Source organism: Syngnathus typhle, linkage group LG14, assembly GCF_033458585.1.
Source record: "Syngnathus typhle isolate RoL2023-S1 ecotype Sweden linkage group LG14, RoL_Styp_1.0, whole genome shotgun sequence".
Classification (NCBI taxonomy): domain Eukaryota; kingdom Metazoa; phylum Chordata; class Actinopteri; order Syngnathiformes; family Syngnathidae; genus Syngnathus; species Syngnathus typhle.
In genome coordinates this window covers 2,429,575-2,443,820 of record NC_083751.1, presented here as the reverse complement: position 1 = coordinate 2,443,820, position 14,246 = coordinate 2,429,575, and the positions used below count along the sequence as shown (strand labels likewise).

At 45.8% G+C, this 14,246-nt stretch overlaps 3 protein-coding genes across 7 annotated transcripts; all 3 read right to left on the bottom strand.

The window, feature by feature from the left end:
* Positions 1-5: 5 nt before the first annotated feature.
* On the bottom strand, positions 6-6,591 carry tnni3k (TNNI3 interacting kinase). The gene is made up of 25 exons (XM_061297084.1): positions 6,449-6,591; positions 6,204-6,312; positions 6,044-6,129; positions 5,709-5,806; positions 5,535-5,645; positions 5,372-5,470; positions 5,172-5,310; positions 4,550-4,694; positions 4,382-4,486; positions 4,220-4,314; positions 4,009-4,158; positions 3,866-3,949; positions 3,734-3,790; positions 3,339-3,431; positions 3,213-3,270; positions 2,947-3,141; positions 2,434-2,538; positions 2,298-2,350; positions 2,181-2,233; positions 1,571-1,703; positions 1,352-1,461; positions 1,171-1,230; positions 921-1,090; positions 728-807; positions 6-645 (listed from the first exon to the last, which is right to left on the bottom strand). The coding sequence occupies exons 1-25, from the start codon at positions 6,486-6,488 to the stop codon at positions 566-568; spliced, it is 2,508 nt and encodes an 835-aa protein (XP_061153068.1). The 5' UTR covers positions 6,489-6,591; the 3' UTR covers positions 6-565.
* Positions 6,592-6,702: 111 nt separating this feature from the next.
* Positions 6,703-9,095, bottom strand: fpgt (fucose-1-phosphate guanylyltransferase). 2 transcript variants are annotated; one of them, XM_061297113.1, is made up of 4 exons: positions 8,958-9,095; positions 8,605-8,772; positions 8,376-8,468; positions 6,703-8,311 (listed from the first exon to the last, which is right to left on the bottom strand). In XM_061297113.1, exons 1-4 carry the CDS (start codon positions 9,046-9,048, stop codon positions 6,918-6,920), a joined length of 1,746 nt encoding a protein of 581 aa, XP_061153097.1. In that variant the 5' UTR covers positions 9,049-9,095; the 3' UTR covers positions 6,703-6,917. The 2 variants fall into 2 exon arrangements, with proteins under 2 accessions (XP_061153097.1, XP_061153099.1); XM_061297115.1 differs by lacking the exon at positions 8,376-8,468.
* Positions 9,096-9,348: 253 nt separating this feature from the next.
* On the bottom strand, positions 9,349-13,990 carry acot11b (acyl-CoA thioesterase 11b). Of its 4 annotated transcripts, none has more exons than XM_061297111.1 (16): positions 13,818-13,988; positions 13,217-13,468; positions 12,757-12,826; positions 12,561-12,621; positions 12,390-12,491; positions 12,096-12,231; positions 11,874-12,027; positions 11,617-11,736; positions 11,361-11,499; positions 11,192-11,247; positions 10,749-10,815; positions 10,575-10,658; positions 10,361-10,494; positions 10,168-10,299; positions 9,977-10,103; positions 9,349-9,872 (listed from the first exon to the last, which is right to left on the bottom strand). In XM_061297111.1, exons 2-16 carry the CDS (start codon positions 13,389-13,391, stop codon positions 9,684-9,686), a joined length of 1,746 nt encoding a protein of 581 aa, XP_061153095.1. In that variant the 5' UTR covers positions 13,392-13,468; positions 13,818-13,988; the 3' UTR covers positions 9,349-9,683. The 4 variants fall into 4 exon arrangements, 3 of the variants coding, with proteins under 3 accessions (XP_061153095.1, XP_061153096.1, XP_061153094.1); XM_061297112.1 differs by having other exon boundaries at positions 13,217-13,431; XM_061297110.1 differs by having other exon boundaries at positions 13,217-13,403; positions 13,818-13,987.
* Between the last annotated feature and the right edge of the window lie 256 nt (positions 13,991-14,246).

The following is a 14,246-nucleotide window of genomic DNA, read 5'->3' as shown; positions in this document are numbered from 1 at the left end:
GACTGTTTGTTTACTCGTAAATAAATTATTTATTCGCCTTACTATCCTCCAGTGTGGCTTTGCACGGCTTCATTAGTGGTTTGGCCATTGAAGAAATAAAAATTGACATACAAAGTCATGTGTGTTCATTCCGAATCCCCTCCTGTACTATTTAAACAAATTATAACATATTTAATATGTTTTTTTTTTAAAATATCTTAATGTTTGTTCTCACTCTCAAACTTTGCCACAAAAAACAACAAAAATAAAAAAGTTTCTATTTAGACAATAACTGTCTCTTCCTCTTGCTGCTAATTTACTGCATCTCGTACACTAGAGCTCAGTGCTGCCAAACATGTTGTGGCACAATGTGGTACTACACCAAAGATGCGCCACTATAAACTCCAATTTGCCTGTATACTGTAAAAATAATCTCAATTACAAATCTGTCAAGCAAACTATACACAAAACATATTCATCACAGATTTTGCTGACTAATTTAAGATTAAAAAAACAACAACACGATAAATACAGAAAGTTAAGGCTCGATCTAAAAAGAACCATGAGTGCAAACTACCACAAGGTGTTAGTTACTGTCTTCAAAACTGCCGTTGCTGCTGAATGAGGAGCAGAATCGCATGGTGCTCATAGGATCGGACACGTAACCTGCAAAACAAAACAAAAATTAAAAATGCAGTCTCAGATAGCTAAGATAAAATAATAAAGCAAATCATCTTGAATAACAAACCGTTGCGATCGACGGGGGAAAACTGCATGCTCCTTCGTACTTCCTCCAACGAGAGACCTCCGGATGCTCGCCTCCGCTCGCTGAAAGCCAAAAAACAAAACTTATTTACAGCACTTGCTGCTCTTTGTTGTCCGTTTGGTGTCCGAGCGACTCCAGCTGCCATTCTGCGCTGGCATTTGCTTCTTCTTCTCACCTCTGACTCCAGAAGGCGTAGGCTCGAGTGTTGAGCGCGTATTCCAACTCAAACCTGGACCGCAGTGCAGCCACATGACCCCGACTGGGCCCGGCTCTGGCGAGGAGGCAGTCGGAGGACGACGAGGGCGACAAGGAGCCGCTGCTGTTACTGGAAGCGGGTGACATCAGCTTTGGCCGCACAAACACACAAACGTGGTATTGGCGCACTCTGTTTGTTGACAAATACTGTCTAGAATTCCAAAGTATACCTCAATGTTACATAAACACTCTTCCAAGTTGGTGACCACCTCAGAAAACTCAGGACGGTCCTAAAACCAGATGAGAAAGTACAAAAATGATTCATCTGCAACTAATCGCTAAGATATTTTGAATGCAAATTATTGTTAGCCATGAATATTCACATTATTGTTTGATAAAAATATATAAGACCTCTGGACATGAGTTCCATCCTCTCATCAGAAGTGCAGAGATGGGCTTTGGGATCGAGTAGCCGACAGGAGGTCGGATGTGATGGTAGGCCATGTCTGCTGCTGCGGCAGCTGAGGACAAAAAAAGAAATAGATTTTCACATTTCTGTATTCTTGGCATTCATGAGCACTGCCCGATTGAAGCCAATGCAGACGAAATATGACATGAGGGAAACGTTACCAGGCTTCAAGTGTGCAAAGGGAATCTCTCCAGTCAGCAGTTCCCACAGACAGAGGGCGTAGCTGAACATGTCCGCCTTCACCGAGTAGCGTGTACATTGTGTGAAGACCTCGGGGGCCATCCATCGCAGGTTCTTTAAAAAAAAAAAAAAATCATAAACATTTGACAACACACACAGGCACAGTTGCTATGCCCAAAAAAATGCATTTGCATCAGGGTAATTAATTTCCTCCAACAGGCGGCTCTCCAGAGATGCAACACACTTGACGCCAAACTGCAGGCTAAGCACTTTGGCTCGTGATGAATCATCACCCCGAGACAAAATCTGCATGAAGGCAGTTTGGTAATTGATTGCAAGTGTGGGCAGGCCCCAAGCTACACGTTTAAGCCTCAGGAAACTTCGGTGGTGGGCCGTATATTTGCTACCTGACTCTTCGGTTGGGAATTATAAAACTTGAGCTTCCTCTTCATACCTTGTCACAATTTTAGAACTGCTATATACATCATTGCAATGTTGATTTAAATTAAATGTTCACACCAACTGTCCGGTTTACACTGGCAGATGAGATCGGCATGGCAACGGAGGCTGAACTCTGATTGGTAGACTTACGCCAGGCTGTTTGGTCATGTTGTCTTCGTGCACCGATTGGAGAAATCTGGACTCTGCGGACAGAAATCTGTGCTTAGCGGGGAAAGTCACTCAATCAGCTTGACAAACAGATTTCACCTCCAAAATCAGCCACCACGGCGTGACCGTCCTCGTAAAGAAGAATATTGTGACTGCAAAAGAACACACGAGTCAGCGATGACGGCAAACATCCCAAGGGTCACGGCTGGGCCATGTGTGTGTGTGAGAGCCATGCCTGTTGAGATCTCTGTGGATGATGGGCTGGGTGAGGTTATGCAGGTACTCCATCCCCTTGGCCACGTCCATGGCGATGATGAGCTTGGACTGCAGATCGATAAGCCTGTCCATTGACACATCATTAAAGCGGCAGCAACTTAGCACCGGATCAATGGCTTTGCTAATCACACACACGGCTTTTAACATCCGTCGGTCGATACGCCCGAGTGCACCTGGGCACGCGCAAGACTTGATCCCGATCGATGAGCGTTGAGACTTAAGTGGAGGAATTGGGGAGGCGTTGCTTCCAGGGGGGATAATGAGACCGACTGCGCAAACATGTCTAACTCTAAGATATAAGTTTCCTGAACACAAATGGTGCTGCAACACATGTAGACAGACAATTAAAACATACATATTTATCCTCTGCAAAGAAAGACTAAAATGCTTACTGCGGTCTGAATGTATAACAATATATTTGGACTATACTGCCCCCAGGTGGCCAAACATGGAAGCGCTGTCTCCCCCTCACCTCTTCTGCTCATGCAACAGCGCGAAGAGCGAGCCTCCCGAGATGTATTGGGTGACGATGGCAAACTGGCTGGGGTCGTCCAGACAGGCGCCCACGAACTGGATGATGCAAGGGTGGTTGAGGCGGCACAGGATGGACACCTCTCGGCAGAACATGTCCACGTCCGACTTGGAGCAGTACGTGTTGGCTCGGTAGCTGCGGAACGACGGCCCAAGTGTCAGAAAAGAGCGAGGTGGACGAGAAAAGTGCTTTGTGGGGAGGGTTACCGTTTAATTGCGACTATTTTGTTCCGGCACTTGCCTTTGTAAACTCTGCCGAAGGAGCCTGTGGGCGAGATAGCGTTTTGTGATAATATTGTAAGATTTCATGCGAAAAGAAATCAATAAAATTACCAGATCCAATGATTTCATTAAATTCCAACTCGGAGAGCTGAAGATGGAAATGAGAAGGCAAGCTGGCTCTGAGTAGAAGAACCTCTGCTTTCTCTGAAACAAAACAGTCGATATTGGTAAACATGTAATTCAACATTCACGAGATGAAATAAGGTGTAACTTTTTTTTTTTTCCCTGTGATAAAATATTTTATTTATTATATATATATTTTTTTCATCTAGTTAATTTTTGAAATAAATAAATAAATAAATAGATAAATAAAAACTAATAAAACTAATTATCAAAATAATAATAATAATAATTATACTGAAAAATCCCAAACCATTATAATCCTGTTTATCACCAGTTTCCCTACAGGTGTGTGTCATGTGAGAAAATCCTCTCCGCCTCGCTACCTTTCGTCATGCTCTTGATCTTCCCCAGCGGCGACGGCACAGAAACGTAGGAGCCGTCTGGAAGACAGTGGCTAAATTTAGCCGCTCGCACGTGACCGTTTGCGCGGTTCCCCCAATTCCGGATGGACTCACCCCCTCCTGGCTGCGAGTACTCATTGCAGGGAGAGTCATCGGGACGCTTGTAGTGCTTCAGCAAAGTGACGATGGCGTCGTGACCTGCGGCGCCAAACGGGATTGAGTCGAGTGTGACGGGCGCCGTGGTAGAGGTTTGTCACCTTTCTCGTAAGCCCACATGAGGCAGGTCTGCTCATCCTTCTCCCCGCTGGAGCGGCTGGGGTCACAAGCCACCAGGTTCATGTCGGCCCCGTTGTCCAGCAGGAACTGCACCAGGCGGATGTGGCCGTGGAAACACGCGCTGTGCAGGGCTGGACGACCACAAGGTTGAACATGACAGATTTTCGGCGAGGTCCACCGCAGCAAAGTCACCTGTGTGTCCATCTCTGCCTTGGTGGTTGATGCTCATGGCATTCTGGCTCAAAAGAAACTTGACCATCTCCAGGTCTTTGCCGTAGGTGCAAGCACTGAGATGCAAAACGGGAATCCATCAGGGCTTTACTCTATTTGAGGAAATACGGTAAAGGCCGATACCTGTGCAGCGACGTCTCGCTGAAAATGTTCTCCTTGGTAAGACTGTCGACACCAGAGAGCTGGATGATCTCCTTGACGACGTCGTATTTGCCGTTGTAGCAGGCCCTGGACGGGAAGACGGCACGTGAAAAGGCGGAACGACGGGGGTAACGCGACGACGGGCTTTACAAGTGTAACGGCGTGTCCCCGTAGATGTTGGTGGCGTGCGCCTGCACGTCCAAGTTGCCCTGGAGGAGGAAGCGTACCACCTCGTGGTGGCCGAAGCGAGCGCAGAAGTGGAGGGGGACGTGGTCCTCGTTGTCCTGCGCATTCACTGCATGCAGAGTGCACACAAGGAAATAAACAAATGTTGATATGCTTTTAAAAATCCACTTTTACACATTTATTTTATTTGGAAAATTTGTGTGTTGTAACATTTATGTGATATTTAGTCACTTTGAAAAATAAAATAAATTATGCGGTACCCTTTTACCTTTAAAAATAAATCATTTTGTAAAAATACAAGTATAATATTTTGCAAAATTCAACTTAAATGAAAATACCATAATATCTTGTAATGTTTAAAAAATATTTGCGTTTATTCTAATTTAACAAATAAAATAACGTTAGTAATATAATAATTCAAAACAATAATAAATCATAATAATAAATAAAACAATAATAAAATATACATAACATTTAATAAAAAATTTGCAGTATTTTGAATCTTCGTGTTGGACAACCTTACCTAAACTAAAACATTCCCTCTCACTGTTCGAATTTATTTGAAGAGCTTGAAAGAAAGTCTCACCGTTAGCTTTCCCTCCTTCCCCAACGAGAAGCGCGATGATGTCCAGGAAACCCTTGGCTGCGGCCAGATGCAATGGCCGGTCGCCCACCTCGCCACTGGCGTTCACATCGGCGCCAAACTTCAGCAGTAATTTGCTGAGCTGGTAAAAATAAAAAAAGATTATTCAAAATGTTTCAGCTCTGGATGGATATCGGTCTTACCTGCTCGTTGCCGTTATAAGCGGCGATATGCAGCGGGGTGAAAAAAACAGCATCCTGGACATTAACGGAAGCGCCGTGCTGGAGGAGAATATCGGTGGCCTGCAAACAAGTGCTGACTCAGCAAAAAAGCCCGTCGGCTCTGGTCGGCTCGGCGTTCTCTCACTTCCATGTGTCCGGCCAAGGTGGCGACGTGCAGGGCGGTGAGGGCTCCGTAGCCCAGCTGCTGCACGTCCGACCCCCCGTGGAGGATCGCCGTCACCAGCTCGCCGTTGTCCTGACAACAAATCAGACAAGTTCACGGTTGCCCATCGTTCAAGCTTTCCCAATTTGACTTCACCTTATACGCAGCCAAATGGAGCGCGGTGAATCCATTCTTGGTCAGTCTGGACGGGCGAAGACCTTTGACCATTAAAGAGCTGATATGTTCCTTGTTACCTGGACACAAAATAGTATTGCAAAAGTCGACACACCCCTGTTCAAACGCCAGGTTTTTGTGGTTTCATTTATTTAAAGTGCCTCAGATTCATGCCAAGTCAAGTTCAGCTCTTCTAGTAGCCTTTTTCTGACACAGCATTAGGTCCATATGAGTAGACTGTCCTTCAATGAGTCGCGAGTGTTGCAGCGTAGTGTTTTGTTGACGAGTTATTAATAGAGTGCGGTGAGGGCGCATACCTTCGCACACGCAGCAGAGATGCAGTAGGGACAGGCCTTTCTCCGTCCGGTAGTTCAAGTTCACCTTCTGAAAGGCCTCGTCGGAGCTGCGGCGCAGAGGGGAGAAGGAAAAAAAATAGATATCAACATGGACGGCCCAGAATGTAAAATGAAGGCTCACCTGAATGCGAGTTTGAGATCCACCAGCTCGCTTTCTTTGAGCTGGAGGTCATCTTCCAGCTTCTCCAGGATGGCGGAGTACGACTCGCTCACCTTTTTCTTCCATTCGTCTTAAGCGAAACACAAAAGTACTTCAGTGCATGTAAAGCTTGACGTTAACATTTTTGTAATCATTTTAAATTTGCAACATTGTAGCTGTAGAAACAATAAATTTAAAAAAAAAACACACACACAAAATGGTGTTACCTGTACACGTCTGTGACGGTCTGGATTTGTAGTTCCCCATTGACAAGTTCCCGTGTTGAGTCTGCGAGCAGGCCGTGAGTCATACAATCACTACCTCCTGCCACAATTGCACACATTCAGATAAAGAGGGGGATCATGGCGGGGGGCTAAAAATAATAGCGGCCCAACAAACGCCGACAACTGATCTCCCTTCATCGGCGTGACACGTGACCGCGTGTCTGTGCACGTGTGACATATGTCCTCCATGACACAAGGATGTTAAATTCCCATTTAATTCATGATGGGAAACATACAAGATAAGCAGAATCATTGTTTTCCTCGGGCCGGGAAAGAAGCCCATTGAAAAGCTTTCTGTGAAATTCACATTTGTAAATCATTGCAGTGACAAACATATCCCAGTAGATGGCGACAGAGGTCAGATAAAGATTAGGGTTGGAACTTGCCGCTCATGAGACACGTTAAAAGAGCTTCAAGATCTCTGTGTGATGTCATGATAGAGTCCCTTCCTAAAGTTCAGCATCTCCTTCAGGTTCTTACACTGCAGTGCTTCATGCATGGATATTAATTTGAGGTCTTTAGGTAAGTTGAAAGGACATCTGTCCAGAACCGCTTGCAACATGCTAAGCGACACAGAGAACGAGCGTTCTTGGTCCTCGCAAACTGGAAACAAACAAGCGGTCCACAAACTGGACACATCACCAGAGAACTTTAGGTCGTGGCAATCCAGTCCCCAAAAGGTCACGCAGGCTTCCAGAGTCACGCCAAAAAGAGTCAACGAGTCCAAAGACGCCGAAGCTTTCACGCAGCGTTTTAAGTTGTCGTCTATTCCAAAGGCGACGGTTACGAAGACGCTTCTGTTTTGCTGGGTCACGCAGAGCGAATGCATGAAGACGCCGTCGGGCACCGAAGAACCAGGATTGACCCAGCAGCTGCTGAGCACCGAATCCCGACCCACGGACACCCCCTCGCCCAGTCTGGAGTACTCCACCACGGATCCGGCCCCCAGGGAGCAATTCGGTTTCAGGACGCTGTGCATCACGCAGGAGGTTGCATCGGTCTTTGGATCGGGTCCCACGCTGAACGCAGAAGATAAGACACCCAGCTCGCTCTTCAGGGCGTCATCCCCGGTGAGATGGAAGACGTACTCCCTCGTGGTCCCCAAGTGATAAAACTTGGAGTTATTCAGGAGGACCACGTTGAGCGGCATTCCTCGCAGGAGACGGAAAATCTTCTGGCGGATTTCTACCAGGCCGTCGTCCTCTTTGGTGACATTGGCCGTGTTGCGAGTGTATTCTATCGAAGCCAGCGGGCCTAACGCTTGGAGGAAATCGCCGTAGGCGTCGATCTCACACTCCAGCGGTGCCACCTCTTTCAGCATACCGAGGAGACGCTGTGAGGTATCAAAGTCCACGTAGTAGGTACTGTCCGTGTAGACAAATTCGGCATCAGAAAGAGGAAAACAATCGCTTCTCCTTTGAAAAACGGCGCCCGTGTCGCGCATCGTCTCGATGCTTGGTTTGTGAAGAAAGCGCAGGCAGGTTCTGTTCTCCATTTCCGACCATTCGGCGTCCTCACTCGGCTTCAAAACAAACACGCCGTGGGTGGTGCCGATGGAAAGCGGCGATGGGTGGGCTAAAGCGGTGAAGCCGGGTTTGTCCAATGCAACACGCTCACCCTCGGCGATACTGTAGAGCTCGATGTCGTCCGCGCAGGTCACCAGCACGCCGGGCTTCATGTGATTGGGCAAATCCACGTACATGGCTAGTTTGAGTTCCAGCATCTGGTAGAGGGGCTCGCCAAGCGGCACGGCGGTGAAGATCTTTCCGAGGGCGCTGGCACTGGGTAAGCGCTGACTCGAGCCACCTGGGTGAACAGTTAAGAATGAAATAAAATTCTTTTTTCATCCACCACTAGATTGAGCGCCAACCTGCATGGATCATGATGACTCTCATCCTGCAAAGAGTCTTGCCAAAGATGTCACTGAGATGCTGCAGAGCATATAAAGTAGAGCCGCCATTGCCTAGAAGGCATAAATAATTGTTCGTTTAATTTAGTACACAAAGAAAAGCAAAACAATTTATACTGGAAAGCCCGCCCAACATTTTTTAAATGAATACGACTAAATAAAGACAGTCATAGTAATTGAGCACACTCACCTATTTTATATCCAGGTGGATCCGAGAAGACTTTGTAGTGAACTCCAAATGGAAGCTCTTTCCTGTCTACTTTTTCCTTTATCTGAAGCTCGTAAGCATATTTTTGCCTCTCATCCGCGGAAGTCACGACCACCGCGTCCCAAAACTCACCGCAGGCAACCTCTCGACCTTTAGGCACACCACAAGGCACCATATTATTTTTCACTACAGAAAATAGTGTGAAACAATGTAAATGTAAACCATCATGGCGTATCAGAGTAACGCAAACAACTTGGTAAACTAACTAAATTTTGACAGCCTAAATCCAATACATGACTTGGAAACTACTGTAAGAAAGCTTGAGAAAAACCTACCACGTAAACTGTTGAATTTTCTCAGTTTTTCTTTGGTTGCCATTTGCAATTTTTGGACGAAATATTTATTGATGTTTGCTCCGGGGTCCATCTCGTGTATATCTTGAAATCACTTCCTGTTTCACTTCCGGGTTTTGGGTCACATGACCGTGTTATACCGCGAGATTTTAAATTCATTTTTAATCAAACAAATTTCCTACGTAAAGTTATTTATGATTTTTTACTATTTTATGCATTGACAGTGTTACAGACTTGATAGGATCACAATACAAAAACTTTAAACAAAAACAGATTATACCTTCATTTGTGACTTCTGTTTATATACCAAAATGTTTTTTTCCTCTCAATTTACTGTCCGCATACCTCTGGAGTACACAACTGACAATATATCTTGTTTAATATTTTAAAAACATTTATTGTTGCTGCTACTTGGCCATGTTCTGTTATATCGCCATGTCATGCTCAAACTCAACATTAACCAGTACCAATCACAAGTGATAATTACACTAATTGTCAGAAAGATGAGATGAAATAAGAAAATATAATCCACTAGATTAATAATTATTGCACAATTTCATTTTCCAGACAGTTCCGTTAAAGCTATAAAAGGCATCCTTGTGCAATACCGGTTTATCCTATGCCCTTGAAACGAGGTTTGACGACACACGGTATTTCCTTGGCACTTTGACAAATGCCCATAATATGAATGCAAGAGAGAATACAGTACTACGGCTCCTTTCGCAGAGTATCTGCTGCATTTGTGACCTGCGGAGTTGATGTGGCCAAGCGGTCCTTGTTGGCCTCAAGGAAGTTACTACAGGCGGAAAAAGCGCTGTAAAAAGACGAGGACAGTCCGGCAATGTCTGTTGAGATGTAGGGAAGGACTCCTGGTGTGGCCTGATTGTAGTAGGTGACCTGAAAGAACACAGATTATTTCTCAGCACTTTGTTTTTCTACACAAATCACAGTTAAAAAAATAAACAAAATGGCGGCGAGCAAAATGCTGGCAAATGCAGAACCTTAGTGACGGCGCTGGACTCCTCCAAGATTGTAAATCCGGCGCAGAGAACCTCTCCTCTGTCGTGGTCCGCAGTTGGCGGGTGAGTGGGCAGCGTGACAGATCGCAACGCGATCAGATACGGATCCCTACAAGGGTCAAAACTCTTAGCTCAGCGCTGTTCAAACTTTAGCACGCGGTGTCACAACATACCTGACATCACATGGTTTCCGACAAGATGCCAGCAAGATAAAATCCTGACCTTTGCCCCCTTTTCGGGTGGAGGGCGTCCTGACGCGATATATGGTGTCGTCTTCGTCCGCCTGCGTGATCACCTCGCACGCCCTTGCGGGAAAACCCAACGCGTGCTTAACAATGAAACATTAAGCTGACATCGCTCGCTTACTGATAATGGCGGTCCCATTCTTTTCTCCTCCCGAGGTCCGAGAGAAGGTGGAAGGTCTGCTCGGCCGACACGCTCACGTTCATCTCCACTTTGAAGCACAGCGTCTGGTTCTCCTCCAACGTGTACAGTCTGACCTATAAATTGCAGTCAACGGAGAAAGCAAAAGAGGTCAAAAATGGCCGATGAGGGTTAAGTGACCCCTGTTAGTACTCACTTTGTTTTTTTCCGAGGTCAACACCCAGTTGTTTACGGTGTCCATCAGTTTCAGAGCGGAGACATTATTGTAGCTCAAGTACATCTGACCGAGGAAAGCGAAACAGGCTTGTCAAACTCATTTGATTCGCTCGAGTGCCGACGTGTGGAATTGCGTCTTTGGAATGACTCATACCTGGTTGCTTGGATCCCAGGGTACGGACAGAGGCACTTCATTTTGCTTGCAGGAGATGATGTATTTCCTGCACACACAAGCAAGCATTTACTCGAGAAAGAAAAAAACAAAAGCAAGACCCGAAGCAATAGGAAAACATTCTTGTAGTGGGTCCGATGTTGGGCCGAATAAAAATGAGATTAGAAGGAAAGCTGGAAACAATTGGCGTATTATGCCCGGCCAGCTGGGCTCAGCACTAACATTCTATGTCACATGCTGAGGACGCGGAACAAAAGATTCCGCTGCACGACACAAACGCTGTGCGCACAGCGTTACTTCTCATTTGAAGCAAATTGTATGAATTATATCTCAATTTTAATAAAGCAGCGTCATGCGGTTTTGTAAACCTGAGCATTCAAGAGCTGAGAAAAGTATTTGTAAAAACGCTGAGCTTTTCCACTCGCCTATCGAGACGGATCTTCTTTCTGGCAATAGCTTCTTGATAACGTCGTTTACCGTCCTGTAAAACAAAAACAAAAATTTGATTGACATTTATAATTATCCCAACAGTCTTTATTTTACCGAATTTCTTTGGCTGTAACGCTTCGACTACAAACAAAATGGCCGACTCACCACAGGCTCGGGTCTTATCCGAGGTAGCGTGCGCGCTTTCCGATTAGCATCCAGGACTTCGAAGATCATAAAGGCACTATTGATATGACGCTGAGGTTCTCCACCCTGGTAGGCCTCAGCGCACACTCCCACTTCCATGCTGCAACATCAAATTAACGGTGTTGCAAAAGTGTGCACACCCTCTTCTAATTGCGATCGACATAGGAGGCTTTCTTCGTGACGGTTTATTGTTATATTATTTTGGCTAAAGACTGACCTGTGCTTGAACGAGTTGTTCACAATTGACTTCAGTACCAGTCGGTCGCCGATGTGGGACGGGCCACGGAAATGGAACATGTCAATGCTCCTCAAGGTGGGATGGGCATTACACAAGCGACTATAATGACAAGGAGAGAGACAATAAATTCCTTTGCAGCGATTTATTGGTCAAATTCAGCTGCCCATGGAGTAACGAACAGCTTGAAGCAAGCACGCTTGGCCTCTTTGCTAAATAGGGGTTTAGTCCTCACATACCTTGCCGAAATGGTGGCTACATTCTCCATCCAAGCCATGATCTGGCCCCCGAAGGTGCTGACTTGGTGGTTGGCGTGGGGCGGCAGCACCAGCTCCACGCTCTCCACTCGGGTGCGCTCGGCCGGCACGGCGTCGTGGTACTCTTGGCATTCGCCTGCATACAATAGAATGTCTTTATTGGCGTTGTGCGATGCGGAAAAATCTGGGGGCGGGAGTTAATACCGAGCTGTGCCGTGCTGCTGCTCAGCAGGTCTGTGATGATCTCGGCATGGATGAGCCTCATCCTCCTCCTCTCTGCTGCCAGGCTGTACTCCATCTGCTCCATTTGTGTTTGAGGGGTCAGCTGCTTCAGTTGCACCTGTGGTGGACAAAAAGTATTGGGACACCCATCAGGGGGTTCTCCAAAAATGTTTTCATTGCATGGGAATTTTGCCTTCCAATATTCCCAACCACGCCCGTGAGGCAAAAAAAAGCCCAAAAAATTTGCGTGCAATGTCTCAATATTTTCGTTCCTACCTTTCCAGTTTCCCTTCTCCTGGCCACAAAAGTGGCACAGGCTTGACAAACCCTCCAGTGAGTGTCAGTGTAGAGATCCTCGCATGTCACCATGATGCCAACCTAAAAGGGAAATAAGGAAGTGAGATCACTTGAATATTTTTAACGGTAAAATCAGTAAGGACCACACACCTCCATACTGGATGTGAAGGCTCTGTTGACCTTGGCTACGATGGTGACTACATTTCCCACACTGCAACACAAACAAGCTTACAATCAACACAGAGGGGTGATGATGGCATCAACATAGGCTAGGCCGCATATCTTGGTAGCATGAATTTTTTTTTTTTTTACCAAGACCAATAACCTGTGTTGGTTCAGTTCTTACCCTATGGTGTGTTCAAAGTGGATGTCATCGACAGACGCCGTGACGCAGGAGCAGCCTGCGTGTCTCTCGGCTGTAATCGGAATAAAATCCACATTGCAATGTAGAATGCAATTTTACGTATTTTGTTGATTTTTTATTGTGTATCCATCATTGAAAATCCATTTATTTATTTACTTATTGGGGGGGGGAGTAATAGGTGCTACATTAAACATGTATGAAACTTTTTCCAACTCCATTTATTCACTTTCTGAGCAATTTCCTGCACGTTTATGTTTGTGAATTAGAGTTCCACTTAGGTCATGTTGCATTTTGAGCTCCACTATGCCCTGATAATACTAGGGAGGAGCAGTACAAAGTACAACAACAAAGAAACAAACCACGAGGTTACCTCTATAGATAGGTTACATTTGGTCATTGTCTTATCAGTTTTATTTTCGACACTCGATTTCGATTTGCTCACCTGACAAGCAGGCTGTGGAGTCCATCCACTTGAGCAGCTGTCCGGCGCTCAACTCGCTGCGGTGATTGGAGTGACAGGGCAGCACAATCTGACTCATGGTGACTTCGGTGGGGTTCCTGTAGCCCTCGCCAATCTCCACCGATGCGCCAGCGCATTTGGCCTCCTCCGACGTCATGGCTCACCCACGCTGGGCAGACGGGAGACACGCGACGTGGCTGCGAGTCAATTGCAGCATTGCAATTACATCGAACGCTTTCAAGACGGGGGAAAAAACGGAAATGATGTTTTTGCATAAGTGTGCACACCCTTAAACCCAACTTCACTGCAGGTCGCTTCACTCTTGAGCTCTCATTTACAGGTTGGCACTTGTATTAAGTCGTTTTACAAAATTGCAACAAGCAAACTGCTACAAACAAACTGCACTCGACATTAGTTGCAAAAGAGGGCATGCATTTGGATTTATCCTTGCAATGACCTTTCATCTTAATCCAGGTGTCATACGGGCTAAACAACGGTGTCGTAAAAATTTGAAGCTTGTCCGTGTGATCCAAGAAGAAAAGAAAAGACTGCCGAACTCTAAAGGTCGCAAAAAGTAACTTACCGATTGCAAAAAGGGACTCCGGCTTTCAAAGACGAGTTGACAGTCCTTCAAATGTCGGAAATCTGAGTGGGAAAGACGGCAACCCGGAAGGGGGTTCTTGCTTCATTTCCCCATTCTTAAATATCAACACACCCCCGAAATACTGTTACAACACGCTCGCCACAGGAGGGGGAGAGAGAGCGAGCTGGGAAGGAGAAAAGAGGGAGGGATAAAACTGGAAGAGCGCGCTGCAAGTTTTAAGGCGGAATTTATATTTTCTTAGGTTAAAATGCTCCGAATATTATATTATATTTACACTTGCTCATTTTTAGAGGGCAGTAAGTTCTATAATACAAGCTGCAGTGAATAATTTGCATTGCAACGTAGCCAGGTATCTTACAGTCATTGAATCTTTATAAAAATGTGAGGTTGTACTTTTGTAGCTTTTCA

Excerpts from the sequence above, each read along its gene's own strand:
- fpgt (XM_061297113.1), bottom strand. The coding sequence starts at position 9,048 with ATGGACCCCGGAGCAAACATCAATAAATATTTCGTCCAAAAATTGCAA. Across the intron at positions 8,469-8,604 it reads TCCACCTGGATATAAAATAG|GCAATGGCGGCTCTACTTTA; the intron begins GTGAGTGTGCTC and ends TATGCCTTCTAG. Across the intron at positions 8,312-8,375 it reads AGTCATCATGATCCATGCAG|GTGGCTCGAGTCAGCGCTTA; the intron begins GTTGGCGCTCAA and ends CTGTTCACCCAG.
- acot11b (XM_061297111.1), bottom strand. The coding sequence starts at position 13,391 with ATGACGTCGGAGGAGGCCAAATGCGCTGGCGCATCGGTGGAGATTGGC. Across the intron at positions 10,659-10,748 it reads CCTGGGATCCAAGCAACCAG|ATGTACTTGAGCTACAATAA; the intron begins GTATGAGTCATT and ends TTCCTCGGTCAG. Across the intron at positions 10,495-10,574 it reads TGACCTCGGAAAAAAACAAA|GTCAGACTGTACACGTTGGA; the intron begins GTGAGTACTAAC and ends TGCAATTTATAG.
- tnni3k (XM_061297084.1), bottom strand. The coding sequence starts at position 6,488 with ATGGGGAACTACAAATCCAGACCGTCACAGACGTGTACAG. Across the intron at positions 6,130-6,203 it reads GATCTCAAACTCGCATTCAG|CTCCGACGAGGCCTTTCAGA; the intron begins GTGAGCCTTCAT and ends TCTGCGCCGCAG. Across the intron at positions 5,311-5,371 it reads CTTATAACGGCAACGAGCAG|CTCAGCAAATTACTGCTGAA; the intron begins GTAAGACCGATA and ends TATTTTTACCAG.